Source organism: Denticeps clupeoides, chromosome 11, assembly GCF_900700375.1.
Source record: "Denticeps clupeoides chromosome 11, fDenClu1.1, whole genome shotgun sequence".
Classification (NCBI taxonomy): Eukaryota; Metazoa; Chordata; class Actinopteri; order Clupeiformes; family Denticipitidae; genus Denticeps; species Denticeps clupeoides.
This window is the reverse complement of record NC_041717.1, coordinates 2,720,592-2,740,438: the sequence shown is the minus strand read 5'-3', so window position 1 is coordinate 2,740,438 and position 19,847 is coordinate 2,720,592. Positions and strand designations below refer to the sequence as shown.

General features: G+C 41.8%; 2 protein-coding genes and 2 long non-coding RNA genes across 9 annotated transcripts; all 4 read right to left on the bottom strand.

The window, feature by feature from the left end:
* Positions 1-4,390: 4,390 nt before the first annotated feature.
* Positions 4,391-6,097, bottom strand: LOC114799877 (eukaryotic translation initiation factor 4 gamma 3-like). 2 transcript variants are annotated; one of them, XM_028996795.1, is made up of 3 exons: positions 4,908-6,097; positions 4,686-4,839; positions 4,391-4,597 (listed from the first exon to the last, which is right to left on the bottom strand). In XM_028996795.1, the coding sequence occupies exon 1, from the start codon at positions 5,850-5,852 to the stop codon at positions 5,025-5,027; it is 828 nt and encodes a 275-aa protein (XP_028852628.1). In that variant the 5' UTR covers positions 5,853-6,097; the 3' UTR covers positions 4,391-4,597; positions 4,686-4,839; positions 4,908-5,024. The 2 variants fall into 2 exon arrangements, with proteins under 2 accessions (XP_028852628.1, XP_028852627.1); XM_028996794.1 differs by having other exon boundaries at positions 4,686-6,097.
* Positions 6,098-6,993: 896 nt separating this feature from the next.
* On the bottom strand, positions 6,994-7,786 carry LOC114800183 (uncharacterized). The gene is made up of 3 exons (XR_003751344.1): positions 7,636-7,786; positions 7,416-7,525; positions 6,994-7,280 (listed from the first exon to the last, which is right to left on the bottom strand). It is a non-coding gene; the product is annotated as an uncharacterized LOC114800183 (long non-coding RNA).
* Positions 7,787-10,064: 2,278 nt separating this feature from the next.
* On the bottom strand, positions 10,065-11,771 carry LOC114799878 (eukaryotic translation initiation factor 4 gamma 3-like). Of its 2 annotated transcripts, XM_028996797.1 has the most exons (3): positions 10,582-11,771; positions 10,360-10,513; positions 10,065-10,271 (listed from the first exon to the last, which is right to left on the bottom strand). In XM_028996797.1, exon 1 carries the CDS (start codon positions 11,524-11,526, stop codon positions 10,699-10,701), a length of 828 nt encoding a protein of 275 aa, XP_028852630.1. In that variant the 5' UTR covers positions 11,527-11,771; the 3' UTR covers positions 10,065-10,271; positions 10,360-10,513; positions 10,582-10,698. The 2 variants fall into 2 exon arrangements, with proteins under 2 accessions (XP_028852630.1, XP_028852629.1); XM_028996796.1 differs by having other exon boundaries at positions 10,360-11,771.
* Positions 11,772-13,346: 1,575 nt separating this feature from the next.
* On the bottom strand, positions 13,347-19,533 carry LOC114799798 (uncharacterized). Of its 4 annotated transcripts, none has more exons than XR_003751270.1 (8): positions 19,412-19,533; positions 18,477-18,698; positions 18,132-18,297; positions 17,077-17,248; positions 16,029-16,496; positions 15,866-15,936; positions 15,531-15,699; positions 13,347-14,442 (listed from the first exon to the last, which is right to left on the bottom strand). It is a non-coding gene; the product is annotated as an uncharacterized LOC114799798 (long non-coding RNA). The 4 variants fall into 4 exon arrangements; XR_003751271.1 differs by lacking the exon at positions 19,412-19,533 and having other exon boundaries at positions 13,347-14,138; positions 14,294-14,442; positions 18,132-18,227; positions 18,477-18,562; XR_003751272.1 differs by lacking the exon at positions 19,412-19,533 and having other exon boundaries at positions 16,029-16,373; positions 16,470-16,496; positions 18,132-18,227; positions 18,477-18,562.
* Positions 19,534-19,847: the final 314 nt, after the last annotated feature.

The following is a 19,847-nucleotide window of genomic DNA, read 5'->3' as shown; positions in this document are numbered from 1 at the left end:
ATAGGGACCCAGGACCCTCATCAGTCATATCAAGTTTGATTCTGGTTGGACGTCGCATGTGCGAATATGAATAAGATTTCTTTACCTAGTTTATCGATTAGTTTTGTCTGTCCTCGTCACCTGAAATTTTGCACATCCACTTTGTCAGTATTTCACAAAACACAATTTTCCAATTGATAGATACCTGTTACTACTACACGATCTTGCAACTGAGCATATAGACATGAAACAAAGTCATAATTCATACCTTGCCATGAGATATCAATACAAAATGTATGGATTTCAAGCAGTCTGAAGACTGATCTGACTCCACCTTCAAAAAAAGATCACTAAGCCCTTCACACTAATTCACACTTCAGGGAACTCAAATTGATAATACTACACAAACACAATATTAAGCTTAAATTGACAAAAAAAACTATTGTTAATAATACACAATCCTGCAAATAGGCTACAAAACAGTAATTAAAGCCTAGATGCTGATGGCGGGTGTACGGAGAGGAGGACGAAGAGTGACGAGGGATGAAGGATGCTATCACCTGACATCACGAAACAGGGGTTTAATGGTGAATCACAGGACAGGGGAGACATCCGAGACGTTGACATGGGTGACCACGGAACATAACGTTAAAGACCTGACGGCGAAAAGAAATGAACAGGGCAGCTTTATACAATTGACACAGGTGAAAACGATTAGGGAACATTACACAGGACAACAATGAAACTCCGGACCGGAGTAACCCCTTTTCGGACCTGATCGTGACAGATGCATACCTTCAGCAACACAAAAATACTTGATTGACACCACACAGTTATTATTATAATCCTGCAACTGAGTGTAGCCAGGGACCCGCCCCAGGGCAGCGGTAAGTAGATAACTAGGTACAGCTGCGCATGGCCAGGCACAGAGACACAGCTGTAAACAATTAGATGGCACTGTTTAAAACAGGCATAGTAGCGACCAGCTAAAAAGAGACTGCCAGGGTCCTGTAGTAGATATGTTGTCCAGTTGATGTCCAATATGATGTTGTCCAGTTATGTCCTGTTCAAAATAGTCATTGTACAGAAAGGTTTTACTTTTCTCTTATAGAGAAACCTGTACAGAATTAAGCTTTAGTGTAAGTTAGTATAAAAAAAAAAGTTGGAAAAAAAAAAAAAAACTAACAAAACAATCTTGAATCTTGAAAATATTACAGGAACCCTGTAAACTGGGGGGAATGTCATTCCCCAACTTTCTATATTACTACTGGTCTGCCAATATGAAATCAAATTTATATTGGGTTAGTAATGGTAGAATAAAAACAGAAAGTCCATCTATACCAAATCACGCTACTATGTGCCAAACTACCGCTTTTTCAATCTATATCTACTGTTACGTCCAATCCTATTTTATTACACACTGTAAAGATGTGGAATCAGCTTATGCACCATTTTGCAATTAACAATTTTTTGCTTTTTACACCAACAAAAATTTTACATTTCCCCCTTCAATGATGGATGAAGGTTTTGATGTATGGTCTAAATGTGGCATTCACTCACTATGGGGTCTTTATATGGAGGACAGTTTTGCATCTTTTGAGCAGATAGTGAAGAAATGTTGTGTTTTTAGATATTTACAACTGAGGAGATATGAAGCCTCCAACTCTTCTCTTTTATATCAGCTTAATATGTCTAGAGATAAAATATCAAAGTTCAGGGGGATATTGATCCTACACGTGACAGAGGCAAACAGTTGCCAGCTACTTTACTTCATATGTTTTGGACATGCCCAAAGTTGTCAAACCTTTGGGATATTTGATAGAAACTTTTCCAAACTGTGTGGTCAAGCACCATTTGAACTGTAGTACAATATAGCAAGAAGCTCTATCACTGATTTTAGCTCTGCTGCTCTTTGAGGGTATGTTGGGTCCATGTCACTTCCTTGTTTTTACTGATCACAATCCTCGAATCAACATATCTGTGTTCTCTCTGTCTTGTTTGTGTTTTCTATTTTGTAGGAGGAGCCTGTAATTAAAGAAACTCCGCCCATTCCTGACACCAATTTGCGCTCCAGTCGGAGTGGGAGTGTTAAAGATGGTGTGGGTCAGCTGAGGAAGAGAAGTGAGGAAATACATGGGACAGACGCCCTGTTCGCAGTAGCAGTGTACCCTGCACTTCTTCGTGCCCTGACTGGTAGCCATGCAGTCACGTGGCAGAGCGGCACAGTGTTGCCAGATCTACACTAATTAACGTATTTGAACCAGAATTTTTCTCTCTGTACGATGTACAATCGATAATTCCAAAAATCCCATCATGTACGATCCTTTTACCCCTTCATTTTATGGTTATATGTTATAAGTTATTAATTAGCACGACCAGGTACAGATCTCTGTTTTTTCTGGCTGCCCAGACATACTTTGCTTGTTTATGCGCAGTCGTGTCACGTGTCTTTACAGCCAATCAACGCACGACGTGACACGTGGTGACGCACAACGTGAACGACGAGGAGCTTTTTAAACGCGGATTTGCAGGTACGGAAAACGCAACATGGTGTTTTTTATATATATATAATTTACCTATATAATTTATTATATAAATTACCTGGATTAATAGCCGTTTAATCACCATATATATTTACATTATGTTTGCTGTAAGTGGGTCATGGCGATTAAACGGCTATTAATCCAGGTAAATTATATAATTATTTGATAACTATTTATATCTTCTATTTATATCTTTCAGGCCGGTGCCATGGAAAACTGGGGTTTAACAACATACAGGGAGACCGAGTTACTCTTCTGCATCTGACAAGCTGGTCATCAACATGATCATTGCCCATGATTTAGCTCACCAGGTTGGGGTTCATCAAAAGCTTGATACAATAAGAATCATTATTAATAATAGCACTTTTAAATGGTTTTGTGTGCCTAAGTGGTTCGGTAACCTGGTGACCATGAAATGGTGGGATGATCTCTGGCTGAGAGAAGTTTATGGAGTTTGTATCTGTCCATATTACCAACCCTGAGCTGCAAGTGGTGAGTTCAGTCATCACCATTCATTATAAAAAGTGAGTTTTACACGGTACTGTGTGTAGTTTAGATGAACGTTTGCGTTCTGCCTTAAACAGGAGGACTATTTCCTAGGAAAGTGTTTCATGGCAATGGAGGTGGACTGTCTGGGCTCTTCCCACCCAGTGTCCACCCCAGTAGAAAACCCTTCCCAGATTGAGGAGATGTCTGATAATGTCCCAAATGAAAAGGTGCTTTTATTTCACTACATGCCCCATTTTATCACTCTGCTTTATTTCCCATGAGGGAAAAAGTAATTCCCTCTTCCTCTTTCTTTAGGGAGCTTGCATTTTGCATATGCTTAGAGACTTCCTGACCCCAGAGGCCTTTACATTTGGCATTGTCCGCTATCTGAAACATTACAATTACCAGCACACAGTGAACAGTGACCTGTGGGAAAGCTTGAATAATGTGAGTTTGGACGTCTTTGTACCCTGGATAATTAATTATTTCGTTCTGGTTCAGTTTTATACACAAGACGATTAATTAGTTATACTATTTTATTAATCTTTTTTTACTGTGTGCATGTGTGATCAGATGGTCTGGATGAAAGCAGATTTAAAGATTATGGGTCCTGTTCCCAGGCCCAATCCAAGTCTGGACATCCCCACCCGACATCCCCAGAACAGGAAAGAGATCCACTGGTCCGAATCTTGGACTGTCTGTCCCCGTGCAGATCAGCGGTCATTAACATTGGTGATGGGGACAGTGCGGGTGGACTGCAGTTTAAGTTAGGCGACCTTAAACATGCTGTATTTTGATTCTGAAGGACCGTGATCTAAACTTTTTGTATGTGGACTTTTTGCAAAATCCAGCGCACATATTGATTTTGGGGAACGCACGTTCTGTGTTGCTGGTGGGATGCGGCTAGACTGCTTTGCCCCTTCCAACCAGATTATTATTGTTACCAGCATCCCGATTAACCTGAGGGAGGGAGTTAGGAAGAACACAGCAGGAGGACCCGTCCCTGGGACCCCTGGCCCAACCAAATCTGCAGAATAAACTGTCCTGAATAAACAGTAAATTCCTCTTTAACAGAGACACATTTAAACACAATAACCAGTCAGCGTGTAACAGTGGAGAGACAATTTATTGCACAATTTCAAATAAACCAAACACACACAAATCCTGATGAATATTATGTCAACTAAAATTGTGTTTCATAAAATGTTAAATAATTGTCAGACAAGGAATCTATGAGCATTAAAAAAAATCTCAAACCAAAATCAACATTTCATGTGTTTAAAGAATTCATATTTAAATTGAAAATATAAATGGGGAAATTATAATTAAATTTTATTATACAACAATTAATTAAGCAACAGCAATATAATTAAAATAATGTAATTCAAAACAGAACTATGTACAGTTTTAATAAGATCAATTGAACATACAGCAAAAATATAAAGAAAGTATAAAAAAGGGCATTTCAATACAATGAAATAAAAAAACAATGAGAACACTTCTTTGAGCTATTCTCTGTCCCCGGCTGGAGAGTTGATGCATCCCTGATGGAACCTCTTGTTGAAACTGTTAAAAGAACAAACATCCTGCAACACACAGCCAGAAATAAAATCAGACCTGATCAGAAACATCACGGCAGAAAGTGTTTGGGGCGGGACATGACAGGGAATTTACCTGTTCGTTTTAGTCAGCAGGCCAAATGCCACCCCATGTTGTTCTGGTGAGTGGTTCTCAAGTCCCAATCTGCCTCTCCTCCTCCTCCTGGTCCTCTGGAAGAGCTCGCTTCTTCTGTCTATGTCGCTCCAGCTGACTGCTGCTCCCAAGTCACCTGTAGAAAGAAATGAGAGAACATTACACTCACATTAATTGCAGTTGGAGGACCAGGGCGATACTCACCAATTTCCACTTCACCCTGCCCAGTAACCACGATGATTTGGTGGAAATAGGGTAGTGAGTGGGCCACAGATGAGGGCGGAATAATCCCTCGACCCACTCAGGGTTGGGGTGGAGCGTTTAAACGCAGCATGGCGCTGTTCTCGGGCCCAGACGCGCATGTACCGGCCTGCGCACCATCTCCACTTCATCCATGGCGCACCGCCGCGTTCCCTCCACCGGACGCCCCCTGCTCTTCACCGCCTTGTCCTGCCTGCGGAGCCGGAGGCTGCACTCGTCCAGCGTGTCCTGCAGCCTGAAGCGCAGCTGGAACGAGGTCCTCCTCCTCCTCCTCGGCCCCACGAACTCCTCCACCTCCTGGAGGTAGCGCTCCACGCGAGACCTCTCCAGGGCGTGGCAGACGCGCGGCAGCAGGCCGCACAGGCACTCCAGGCTCGCCGCGGTGGGGTCCTGGAGAAGCCGCTGGATGCCGCTGTGGACGATGGTCTCCGCCAACAGGTCCACCTGGAAGAGCTCCGCGATGAACCTGACGAGCCCCAGTTGGCGCTGCGGGGCTCGGCCTGCCCGTCCCGGCTCCCCGCGGAACTCCCTCCACACGCGGCTCAGCAGGAGGCCGGCGAAGGTCGCGGAGGTTCCGGGGACGCGGAGCCGCTGCAGGTCGGCGCACAGCCGGGCGTAGACCCCGGAGAACGTGGGCTCCGTGACGGCCTTGGTCAGCACGGCGTCGACCACCAGCAGCAGCCGCTCCTTGGTGGTGATGTTGAGCGCCACCACCTTCTCCACCTGCCGGTGGAAGTTGCGCTCGGTGATCTTGTTCAGCGCCGTGCGGAGGTGGAGCAGCAGCCGCCGCGTTCCGCTCACAAGGCCGCGCGTCGCCATCATCCTTCTCGGCCTCCAGGGCTCTTCAGCCCGGTGGAGCCCGAGTTCGTCTCGGGGAGGAGCGCTCATGGTGCTGAAAAAAAAGTGTTAATACACAATAACACGACAACAGTATCCTGCAAGTTAAAATTGTAATAAACGATAAGAAGCTAACACTAATAAATTAGTAAAGTTAACTTAACCAACAGGAGGAATAAAACCAACAATTAGCAATAAAAACGATCAGTGGAGAAAGTGGTGATAATCGCTAAAGGCTTTTGGGGTCTTGAAAGCGAGCAGCCGCAAGCAGTCAAGTCATGTGGTTGGCAAGCAACTGAAAGTTTTTAAGTCTGTGTTGTTTCATTAAGAGCTCCTCGGCCAATCAGGACTCTGTGTTTTGTTTACAGTAGTCATGGTAACCTGACACGCGTCAACACGTCTGGCTGCAGATCCACTGTGGTGCCGGATGTTTATTTTGAAACGTGGCGGGACTGACGTCACTCTGAAGCCCCGCCCACCCGAAAGCGCGCGCACGTTGTTGCAGAGCTGCGTATCGCCGGAGCTGTAAGGAGAGGAGCGAAGGAAAGTGCAGTTTTGTTGATGTATTTATTCTTCTAGATGGATGGCAGCGTATGAACAGCTACAGATGGTTTGGTGATGCGAGGGAGAAGATACTGGTCCTGAGTTGGCTGGGCTGCAGGGTTCTCCACAATGTTTATTTATTTGCTATGGTTTTATGTGGAGGACAAGCGTGAAGCACTTTTATTTGACAAAAGTAACCATGTAAAATTGTGAAATCATTCTTTGCATGAATGCACATATTATTTACATGTAAATGGTTTACAAAAGCAAACTGTAATGGCCCAAGCACCTTGAAGTGATTAAATGTGATTTGTCATATTGCAGGTTATTTTTCTCCACAGACTCCATAACCAGTTTTTAGGTGAATAAATATGTTTGACAGAAAACATGGAATTCAGGAGAAATTTAGCAAAAAAAAAAAAAAACTGAATTTAGAAAAAAAATCAAAACTGATTTCATAGGGTCTTACTAAAAGACTGCAGTAGGCAAGATATTTTTTATAACAGTATGAAGAATGGTTTAACACTATTTTATTTGCCTCTTGTTACCCACATAAAAGGATGGCACAAACTGCAACAGTAACATATATTGTTTATTTCCTTATTAAAACATGAACACGTACAGTAAGACATCCACACTAACAAGAGCACACTGACTTTCCTTGGTCGTCTAACGATCATGAAACTTTTGTTCGTGGTCTTCTGCAGAGACGAAGTGCTTTCAGAAAAGCCGAGATGCGGAGTAATCCATCACCTGCAGGAACACTAGCACCATTTTCCAATACAGCAGGACACGGAGGTAGACATACAAGTCTCATGTAGAATTCTGGGTAATACTTGGGCTGTCCAGAAACCAACAAATGATGATCATGATGTCAGAGACCCAGAGAGACCTTGAGCAGTAAGGCCATATCTTCAGGCATGGATCCCTCCTCACCTAAAAGAGGAATATTGTGTGTTCTTACAGAAATCTATATTTCCCAATGATTGGTAAATAAAAAAAAATCTACTTCATTGACTCAAATTCATGTTCCATGACAATATTTCCATATATATATATTCCCATACTCACCTTGCTCAGCAGCAGTCATGCACTGTTCCAGTTTCAGCTTCTCCTCGCCCACGCGCAGCATGCAGTCCTCAATCGTATCCTTACTCACCAGCTTTATTACCTGCACTGTTCTGAAACACACAGCAGTATAGTGTGAAATACAGAACACATTTTTAAAAACATTAAAAACCATCAAATGATGTCACACGATGGAAAACGTCGCAAGTTCTCCAGCACCAACCTGGTCTGGCCCATGCGGTGGCAGCGATCCTCTGCCTGCTTGTCATTGTACGGGTTGCAGTCGATGTCGTGCAGGATCACAATGTTGGCTGTCGCCAGGTTGATGCCCTGGCCACCAGCACGAGTTGACAGCAGGAACACAAAGATCTCCTTGTCATTGTTGAAGCGGTCAATGAGTCCAATCCTGGGTAAACAGGTGGAGACATTTAAAAGCTTCCGTGCAAACAATCTGAACTCACATCAGCAAATGAAGCTTTGATGAAAGATGGTATGCTGGTTTGGGGAGCAATCTTACACATAATTGAAGGCATGATATGTTTACTCATGTAAGACTTGTGATTTCTTGTAAAACCTCCCAGTCCTTCAGAACGGCTGAGCTTATTAATTAGCACGACCAGGTACAGATCTCTGTTTTTTCTGGCTGCCCAGACATACTTTGCTTGTTTATGCGCAGTCGTGTCACGTGTCTTTACAGCCAATCAACGCACGACGTGACACGTGGTGACGCACAACGTGAACGACGAGGAGCTTTTTAAACGCGGATTTGCAGGTACGGAAAACGCAACATGGTGTTTTTTATATATATATAATTTACCTATATAATTTATTATATAAATTACCTGGATTAATAGCCGTTTAATCACCATATATATTTACATTATGTTTGCTGTAAGTGGGTCATGGCGATTAAACGGCTATTAATCCAGGTAAATTATATAATTATTTGATAACTATTTATATCTTCTATTTATATCTTTCAGGCCGGTGCCATGGAAAACTGGGGTTTAACAACATACAGGGAGACCGAGTTACTCTTCTGCATCTGACAAGCTGGTCATCAACATGATCATTGCCCGTGATTTAGCTCACCAGGTTGGGGTTCATCAAAAGCTTGATACAATAAGAATCATTATTAATAATAGCACTTTTAAATGGTTTTGTGTGCCTAAGTGGTTCGGTAACCTGGTGACCATGAAATGGTGGGATGATCTCTGGCTGAGAGAAGTTTATGGAGTTTGTATCTGTCCATATTACCAACCCTGAGCTGCAAGTGGTGAGTTCAGTCATCACCATTCATTATAAAAAGTGAGTTTTACACGGTACTGTGTGTAGTTTAGATGAACGTTTGCGTTCTGCCTTAAACAGGAGGACTATTTCCTAGGAAAGTGTTTCATGGCAATGGAGGTGGACTGTCTGGGCTCTTCCCACCCAGTGTCCACCCCAGTAGAAAACCCTTCCCAGATTGAGGAGATGTCTGATAATGTCCCAAATGAAAAGGTGCTTTTATTTCACTACATGCCCCATTTTATCACTCTGCTTTATTTCCCATGAGGGAAAAAGTAATTCCCTCTTCCTCTTTCTTTAGGGAGCTTGCATTTTGCATATGCTTAGAGACTTCCTGACCCCAGAGGCCTTTACATTTGGCATTGTCCGCTATCTGAAACATTACAATTACCAGCACACAGTGAACAGTGACCTGTGGGAAAGCTTGAATAATGTGAGTTTGGACGTCTTTGTACCCTGGATAATTAATTATTTCGTTCTGGTTCAGTTTTATACACAAGACGATTAATTAGTTATACTATTTTATTAATCTTTTTTTACTGTGTGCATGTGTGATCAGATGGTCTGGATGAAAGCAGATTTAAAGATTATGGGTCCTGTTCCCAGGCCCAATCCAAGTCTGGACATCCCCACCCGACATCCCCAGAACAGGAAAGAGATCCACTGGTCCGAATCTTGGACTGTCTGTCCCCGTGCAGATCAGCGGTCATTAACATTGGTGATGGGGACAGTGCGGGTGGACTGCAGTTTAAGTTAGGCGACCTTAAACATGCTGTATTTTGATTCTGAAGGACCGTGATCTAAACTTTTTGTATGTGGACTTTTTGCAAAATCCAGCGCACATATTGATTATGGGGAACGCACGTTCTGTGTTGCTGGTGGGATGCGGCTAGACTGCTTTGCCCCTTCCAACCAGATTATTATTGTTACCAGCATCCCGATTAACCTGAGGGAGGGAGTTAGGAAGAACACAGCAGGAGGACCCGTCCCTGGGACCCCTGGCCCAACCAAATCTGCAGAATAAACTGTCCTGAATAAACAGTAAATTCCTCTTTAACAGAGACACATTTAAACACAATAACCAGTCAGCGTGTAACAGTGGAGAGACAATTTATTGCACAATTTCAAATAAACCAAACACACACAAATCCTGATGAATATTATGTCAACTAAAATTGTGTTTCATAAAATGTTAAATAATTGTCAGACAAGGAATCTATGAGCATTAAAAAAAATCTCAAACCAAAATCAACATTTCATGTGTTTAAAGAATTCATATTTAAATTGAAAATATAAATGGGGAAATTATAATTAAATTTTATTATACAACAATTAATTAAGCAACAGCAATATAATTAAAATAATGTAATTCAAAACAGAACTATGTACAGTTTTAATAAGATCAATTGAACATACAGCAAAAATATAAAGAAAGTATAAAAAAGGGCATTTCAATACAATGAAATAAAAAAACAATGAGAACACTTCTTTGAGCTATTCTCTGTCCCCGGCTGGAGAGTTGATGCATCCCTGATGGAACCTCTTGTTGAAACTGTTAAAAGAACAAACATCCTGCAACACACAGCCAGAAATAAAATCAGACCTGATCAGAAACATCACGGCAGAAAGTGTTTGGGGCGGGACATGACAGGGAATTTACCTGTTCGTTTTAGTCAGCAGGCCAAATGCCACCCCATGTTGTTCTGGTGAGTGGTTCTCAAGTCCCAATCTGCCTCTCCTCCTCCTCCTGGTCCTCTGGAAGAGCTCGCTTCTTCTGTCTATGTCGCTCCAGCTGACTGCTGCTCCCAAGTCACCTGTAGAAAGAAATGAGAGAACATTACACTCACATTAATTGCAGTTGGAGGACCAGGGCGATACTCACCAATTTCCACTTCACCCTGCCCAGTAACCACGATGATTTGGTGGAAATAGGGTAGTGAGTGGGCCACAGATGAGGGCGGAATAATCCCTCGACCCACTCAGGGTTGGGGTGGAGCGTTTAAACGCAGCATGGCGCTGTTCTCGGGCCCAGACGCGCATGTACCGGCCTGCGCACCATCTCCACTTCATCCATGGCGCACCGCCGCGTTCCCTCCACCGGACGCCCCCTGCTCTTCACCGCCTTGTCCTGCCTGCGGAGCCGGAGGCTGCACTCGTCCAGCGTGTCCTGCAGCCTGAAGCGCAGCTGGAACGAGGTCCTCCTCCTCCTCCTCGGCCCCACGAACTCCTCCACCTCCTGGAGGTAGCGCTCCACGCGAGACCTCTCCAGGGCGTGGCAGACGCGCGGCAGCAGGCCGCACAGGCACTCCAGGCTCGCCGCGGTGGGGTCCTGGAGAAGCCGCTGGATGCCGCTGTGGACGATGGTCTCCGCCAACAGGTCCACCTGGAAGAGCTCCGCGATGAACCTGACGAGCCCCAGTTGGCGCTGCGGGGCTCGGCCTGCCCGTCCCGGCTCCCCGCGGAACTCCCTCCACACGCGGCTCAGCAGGAGGCCGGCGAAGGTCGCGGAGGTTCCGGGGACGCGGAGCCGCTGCAGGTCGGCGCACAGCCGGGCGTAGACCCCGGAGAACGTGGGCTCCGTGACGGCCTTGGTCAGCACAGCGTCGACCACCAGCAGCAGCCGCTCCTTGGTGGTGATGTTGAGCGCCGCCACCTTCTCCACCTGCCGGTGGAAGTTGCGCTCGGTGATCTTGTTCAGCGCCGTGCGGAGGTGGAGCAGCAGCCGCCGCGTTCCGCTCACAAGGCCGCGCGTCGCCATCATCCTTCTCGGCCTCCAGGGCTCTTCAGCCCGGTGGAGCCCGAGTTCGTCTCGGGGAGGAGCGCTCATGGTGCTGAAAAAAAAGTGTTAATACACAATAACACGACAACAGTATCCTGCAAGTTAAAATTGTAATAAACGATAAGAAGCTAACACTAATAAATTAGTAAAGTTAACTTAACCAACAGGAGGAATAAAACCAACAATTAGCAATAAAAACGATCAGTGGAGAAAGTGGTGATAATCGCTAAAGGCTTTTGGGGTCTTGAAAGCGAGCAGCCGCAAGCAGTCAAGTCATGTGGTTGGCAAGCAACTGAAAGTTTTTAAGTCTGTATTGTTTCATTAAGAGCTCCTCGGCCAATCAGGACTCTGTGTTTTGTTTACAGTAGTCATGGTAACCTGACACGCGTCAACACGTCTGGCTGCAGATCCACTGTGGTGCCGGATGTTTATTTTGAAACGTGGCGGGACTGACGTCACTCTGAAGCCCCGCCCACCCGAAAGCGCGCGCACGTTGTTGCAGAGCTGCGTATCGCCGGAGCTGTAAGGAGAGGAGCGAAGGAAAGTGCAGTTTTGTTGATGTATTTATTCTTCTAGATGGATGGCAGCGTATGAACAGCTACAGATGGTTTGGTGATGCGAGGGAGAAGATACTGGTCCTGAGTTGGCTGGGCTGCAGGGTTCTCCACAATGTTTATTTATTTGCTATGGTTTTATGTGGAGGACAAGCGTGAAGCACTTTTATTTGACAAAAGTAACCATGTAAAATTGTGAAATCATTCTTTGCATGAATGCACATATTATTTACATGTAAATGTTTACAAAAGCAAACTGTAATGGCCCAAGCACCTTGAAGTGATTAAATGTGATTTGTCATATTGCAGGTTATTTTTCTCCACAGACTCCATAACCAGTTTTTAGGTGAATAAATATGTTTGACAGAAAACATGGAATTCAGGAGAAATTTAGCAAAAAAAAAAAAAAACTGAATTTAGAAAAAAAATCAAAACTGATTTCATAGGGTCTTACTAAAAGACTGCAGTAGGCAAGATATTTTTTATAACAGTATGAAGAATGGTTTAACACTATTTTATTTGCCTCTTGTTACCCACATAAAAGGATGGCACAAACTGCAACAGTAACATATATTGTTTATTTCCTTATTAAAACATGAACACGTACAGTAAGACACACTGTAAAAAAAATCCCGTAGTTTTTACGGAAAAAAACTGGCAGCTGGGGTTACCAGAACAATTCCGTAAAATATACAACAAAACAGTAATTGCTTTTACTGAATAACATGTACATTTTACAGTTTAAACCAGCATATAACACACTGGTCTTCTGTTATATTTACTGGTTTAAACTGTAAAATGTACGTGTTATTCTGAACAACATGTCAATTTTACAGTATAAACCAGTAAATATAACAGAAGTCCAGTGTGTTATATGCTGGTTTAAACTGTAAAATGTACATGTTATTCTGAACAACATGTCAATTTTACAGTATAAACCAGTAAATATAACAGAAGTCCAGTGTGTTATATGCTGGTTTAAACTGTAAAATGTACATGTTATTCTGAACAACATGTCAATTTTACAGTATAAACCAGTAAATATAACAGAAGTCCAGTGTGTTATATGCTGGTTTAAACTGTAAAATGTACATGTTATTTGGTAAAAGCAATTACTGTTTTGTTGTATATTTTACGGAATTGTTCTGGTAACCCCAGCTGCCAGTTTTTTTCCGTAAAAACTACGGGACTTTTTTTTACATTGGACATCAAAACCCATTTGATTTCACTAAAACATACACAGTATTTTACTACAAAATCACCATTATTATAGGACTACTATATTGGAACAGAAATAAAGGCATGTCACAGATATTCTGTTAACCACACAGACTTTATTGTAAAAACAAAGCCCAACTTTAGTTAACCACAAGGCTGCCACAGAACCGTCAAACGTATTATCTCAAGAACATTGGTTCACAGCATCAGAATAAAACATGTTCACACAGCATCAGAATAAAACATGTTTCATGTGTGAGAGTATATGTCTGTGTTAGAGTGAGTGTCTCTCTCTCTCTCTGTGTGTGTGTGACATTGTCATAAACAATGAAGAATCAAAGCCCAACTTTCGGTAATCACAAGACTACCTCAGAACCATCAAACTTAACATTATCTTAAGAACATTGGTTCACAAGAGCATCAGAATCGTGTGTGTGTGTGAGAGAGTACATATGCCTGTGTAAGAGTGAGTCTCTCTCTCTCTCCCCCTGTGTGTGTGTGTGTGTGTGTGTGTGCATATGACTGCATGTAGGGGAGTATGTGTTTGAGAGGATCATCAAAGATGAACCATACTATAGATCATTAATATGTGTGTGTGTGTGTGTGTGTCTGTGTGTGTGTATATGTGAGAGAGAGAGAGTACATATTCTACAGAGTGTGTATGTGTATGCATGCTTGAACATGTGTGTGTGTATATGTATGTGTGTGTGTGTGCAATGCATGTTTTTGTGCATGTTTGTGTCTGTATGTATGTATGTTTGTGGGCGGATGAGTGAGAGAGGGTGGATCATCGAACAGTCTTACTGTGAGCACCATTCATGGTCAGACAAGTCTTGTATAAGTGTAATAACTCTCGGGTTCACATGGAGGCGGGATTTGCTGATCAGTCTTAAAATCAGACAAGAAATCGGTCAAGACTATGCATTTAAAATTTAGATTCCGCTATCTAACTGACACTTTAGTTAGATAGGTAAAGTTTAAGTCGAACATTTACATTAATAACTACTAAAGCAGAACAAGGAACAACACAAGTTGCTGGGCACCTTTGCAGGCCATTTACAATGTCTCTCGCCACTTGTAATCCGAAAGGTCAGAGATTAAGGTGAAGACTCTTGGGTTCACTGGGAGTTGTTTTTTGTTCTTCTTTTCCACCACCTTTGTGCCCTTTTCAGGATTGATGATGAAAAAACACCTTGAAAAGAAAAAACAACATTGAAAACCTCTGTAAATGGAGCCACATACACAGTCTCACAAAAGTGAGTACACCCCTCACATTTCAGCAATTATTTTAGTATATTTTCTTAAGGGACAATACTATAGAAATGAAATATGGATATATTTTTAGAGCAGTCAATGTGCTGTTTGTATAGCAGTATAGATTTCCTGCCCTCTGAAAATAACTTAACATACAGCCATTATTGTCAAAATAGCTGGCAACAAATGTGAGTACACCTTATGTTTTACCAGATGTATGTTGTTTAACCATGCAAAGCCACATGTCCTATTCGTCATGTTCATGTTTTTGCCTGCTTGACAGGACCATACAAATTTGTGTATCTTGTATTAGAGCAGTTAAAATTTGGTGATTTGAGTCCAATTATCTCATACCAACCACTGGATGTTAAACATGGCACCTTAGAGCAAAGAACTCTTTGATGATTTGAGAATTACAATTGTTGCTCTCCACAAAGATGAGCAAGGCTATAGGCTATAATATTGGTAACAATCTGACACCGATTTACAGTACAGTTGTCAGGGTCATACAGAGGTTTTGCAAGGTGGGTTACACTCAGAAGCCTGAAAATAATCTCACAGCCTAGGCCATCTTTGTGGAGAACAACAATTTTAATTCTCAAATCCTCAGAGAGTTCTTTGCTATAAGGTGCCATGTTGAACATTCAATTGTATGAGAAAATCGTACTAAAAGCACCAAATTTTAACTTCTCCAAAACAAGATACACAAACTTGTATGGTCCTGTCAAGCAGACAAAAACATGAACATGATAAAGAGGACATGTGGCTTTGCATGGTTAAACAACATAAATCTGGTAAAACATAAGGTGTACTCACTTTTGTTGCCAGCTATTTTGATATTAATGTATGTATGTAAAGTTATTTTCAGTGGACCGAACATATATACTGCAATACAAACACCACACTGACTACTCTAAAATATACCCATATTTTATTTTTATAGTATTGTCCCTTAAGAAGATAAAATAATTGCTGAAATGTAAGGGATGTTCTCACTTTTGTGAGGTACTAGGTGTCTCTACATACCTTTGCAAAAATTCAAGCACTGATGCCAATTCAGTAGGGTGGTGAACGTTGAAACAGTAATAACTGCCGAACATTAGGCTAACAGCAGCGATGAATGTAGTGATGTCATCATTCACAATCTTGCGGTCCACACTGAGCATGAATCGATCAGCAGCATAGCAGGAGGGTCCTGTGGATACATTTCAATGCAATGAAGTTATGTACATGTAGCAAGGTAATAGAGTATTTGCAAATATGACTGTTAGACAAATTGCAGTTTATTTTGTACTGCACTGAAAAACTATTTCACATAGGGTTCATGATAAAAGAGACACTTGTGTTTGCTAGATACTCACTTAATATTATTGTGAAATCAGAGTTGAGGGTTAAGCAGGTGTCTTTCCAGAAGAGGAGGCACAGACCACCACTGTTAAAATATATAAACTCAACTTTATAGATAAACATTTAATCATTAAAGCTTTGAGGGTGTTACTGTATATGAATAAAACTTAAACTTACCACAGACAATGATGCAAGGGGTCACAGGCAAGTTTCCCAACTCTTCATCCTTTTCAAGGCTTGTCTCTTCTACATAATGAAGAAGGAGCGCCTCTTTCTCATCAAAATAGGAGAGAAGTAGAAGAATCAAGTCAAGAATTTTGAGAAGTAGAAGAATCAACCATTTGTCTGTCCTCTCAAAACTTGAAGTTTTGTGACAGCCCGTAAGACATGCTTGTTCCTGGTTGCACAAACATTCCTCATGAAGTTCAACAGCCTGTTTCCCTTTGTGTCAATGCTGTTTAGGAAGATCTCTTTAAGTGGTATCCCTGTGAGGTCTTTAAAGTGCACTTCCATTCCACTTTCCTGAAACAAAAATGGCCACTCTTCAGTAAGGGTTTTCATGTCTGTTCCTTTGTTGATATCTTTTCGTTGACTCTAGTATGTAGATTTCATGAGAACCTTCACTTCCTCTTTCAGAAATTTGTGCTGTAAAAAAAAAAAAAAAAGACATAGGTACGTACTTAGTTGGACCAGGAATAGTTTGTTGCCCTATTGTTATTCAAAACCAGGTGTTCATTTAGAATGACAAGATAGTAAGTAAATTACAGACAAACTTTTTACAGTTGTACAGTTACTTTAACAGACATACTAATATTTTGCCTCACTGTTAAAATAAAATGTATTAAACAGAACAAATAACCAAAAATAACAACAAAAAAACAAAACTGCTACTTTTAGGTAACAAAAGTAATAATTATGTCTGACCATTACAGGGATAGTTCACCCAAAAATGAAAATTCTGTCATCCTTTCTCACTCCCAGATTGTTCCAAACGTGTATGCATTTATTTGTTCTGCTAAACACAAAGGAAGATATTTGTAAGAAAGCCAGTAACCAAACAGGCAGTAAATGGGAATGAGATCTGCTTGGTTACTGACATTCTTCCAAATATCTTCCTTTGTGTTTAGCAGAAAAAGAAATGTATACACATTTTGGAACAATCAGAATTTTTATTTTAATATTAAACCATCCCTTTTTTGTAATGGAAACAAATACTTGGACTTACTGGTCTCCTTTAGAACAGAAATAAATTTCCTGGCTTGAATCTTCTGGGGACTCCACTCCAAGTGACTTTAAGGTGTCCTCAAGAGATTTTTTAGTTGCGATTGAGAGTTCAGGTAATACAGCATCAATGGCATTGCTGATGTTTAAAGTGTTTAGCTCTGAATCACCCATTTCTGAAAAACAACCAAAATAATAATTCACATAAATTATAAATTAACCAAAAAATGTTTTGTATAACGTACCCCTGTACATTACTTCTGCTGGGACTTTGGTATTCTCTGTAAATCCAATCTGCCTTATTGCATCTTTAACAGAATCACCATACAGCTCTGGGTAAAATGCAGTGCATTTCCCTCAAACTTAGATCACACATTGACCCTTCTGACAGATAGGCCTGGTACATTTGATGCCTTTCAGAGAGAGTGGAGCACAGGTTTTTGAAATTCTTTAAGTTCCTAGCACATCTTTTAAAGTAACTGTGCTTACTTTCAAAGCGCATTGTCCACAACCTGATCAAAGGACCAAACTTTAAAATCAGTGCAGGGTAATGTCGCAAGTAGTGATGCTTAGGCTTTAACCTATGTCCTGGAAAGAAAGAAAATCTACAAGCAAGATATTCTTGGATAAGAACGTCAAGGTACGCAACCTCTGGCAATGAAATTTTCTGTGCACAAATGAGCTCCACAATGTCTTTTAGCTGAAGGGTCAACTGCCAAACATCATCTGTGGGCTCTTTCACCTTGTCACACATGATCACAGGAAGAAGTCTTAGAAAATTCCAGTTCTGAATAGCCTGACCAGAAAGCTTTACTCCATTGGAGTTTACTGCACATAGCTTACTCAATGCATCAGAGCCACTGTACTTAAATTTCTTAATGAGTCTATTCAGAATTGAATAAGTGAACCACTTTTTCTACTTTATGAAGTACTTCAGGTAAAGGCCTAAATCATAGGAAAGGATACCCTCAAAAATGTCATGGCCTAAACAAGGTGGCAGGCCAGGCACACAAACATTGAAGTAATTTAATGAATTAAAAATTGAGTCAAATATTATACCTTCAGCGTTTTGTTGTTCTTCAGACTGTAAGAGTGCGCTGAGGTCCACATGCATTTGGATCTGTTTGAAAATCTGTTCGTGTTATCCGGCAATACCTGCAGAAATATTCAGAAAAACTGAAATTTTCTGTGAATCCACCGATATTATGAGACCCCAAATTGTCCCCTGCAATGCACAAAAGAGTCCCTTTAACTTAACAACCTAAATGCTGTTTCACATCGTGCTTGCAAATCTTACTAAGTTTTACATGCGCTGCGAAGATATATAATAATGCGCCACAAACAGGGTACATGCTACTCGTGTTTAAAACCACACACTTCTTCAAACAATTTAATTCAACTTACCAATTTGCCCAGACACATTTATATTACTTCACATTCCCACCAGTTTGTAGTTCTGCTCAGTCAAAGCAATAATCGTTCGCCACTTGTCCACTGCCGACATGCTGAAACGCAAACGCTCCGCGCCAATGAGAGCTCAGCCAATCAAATTCTTTGTCCAAGGCGCAATTTTATCATGATTGGACGATGCTTAACGGTTATCTTTCAAATACTTTCAACTAATTCCTGAGAGCAGAGACAAAACAGAGCGTAGAATTTCAGATTTCGTTTCACACACCCTTAAAAAGTAAAACCACTGCTAATTACAGCAAAACAATACACTGGACACAGACAGGACACACCTATCAAAACACACAATTTTAACATAAGAATAGCGCACAAAGTTACAATCTTTTCTGGTTATTAGCATGTTGACTAAAGGCTGATTTGTACTTTAAGCATGTGTCATGTCGGGGTGTAGAGGGAGGACGGCTTGCAGGAAACGTCTTGTAGAAATAACTTCTTTACTTAATTCAAACGAGAGCTCTTCACATACACCAAGGGTGTACTCACACTAGGCAGTTTGAACCGTGCCCGAGTGCGTTTGACCACCAAAGCGCGGCTCGTTTGACTAGTGTGAGTGCTCCGAGCCGTGCCCGGGCGCGGTTTGCATGAAGTGTGAGCGCTAACCGTGCTGAAGCACGGAACAGTACGCGTGATGTCACGTTTTTGCGACGTTCCAAAACCAACATGGCGGGGAAAGGGAAAGGTGCAATGTTTGTTGGAAATTTGGGCAGATGAGAGCATACAACAACAGGTGGACAAAACGCATAAAAACTCCGATATGTTTTGCAAAATACGGGATTATCTTCTTCATCGGGGATACCAAAGAACCACCGAACAGTGCCGAGACAAGGTTAAAATACTGCAGGCACAGTATTTAAAGGTGTGGGATGCACCTTAAATCTGGCAGCTCTGCAGACGAAAAAGATAAATTCCAATGGTATTACGCTGTCGACGGCATCAAACCATCTAGCCAACCGAATGCGATCAGCGAGAGCGCCGCTCTTCCTGTTTCTCCTGAAACCCCGCCCACCCTGATGACGTAAGCGTGCTGAAAGCATATGTGAGTGCAGGCCAGACTCGTACTCGGCAACCGTGCCTAGTGTGAGTACACCCTTAGAACGTTTCCAGTCCAGAGGAGTGGTTCTTTAAAACACTACAATACAATATTTTATGATAACAACTACTATAGAAATCTATTGAAATCGAACGAGAATTGCTGGTGTCTTCCTCTTGTAAGTCGCTTTGGATAAAAGCGTCTGCTAAATAAAGTAAAGTAAAGTAAAGTAACTACTTATACATTTCCAATGTGTACAGATTACAAGGCATGAA

Bases quoted from the DNA above. Each gene is read 5' to 3' on its own strand.
- LOC114799877 (XM_028996794.1), bottom strand. From the start codon at position 5,852: ATGAGCGCTCCTCCCCGAGACGAACTCGGGCTCCACCGGGCTGAAGAG.
- LOC114799878 (XM_028996796.1), bottom strand. From the start codon at position 11,526: ATGAGCGCTCCTCCCCGAGACGAACTCGGGCTCCACCGGGCTGAAGAG.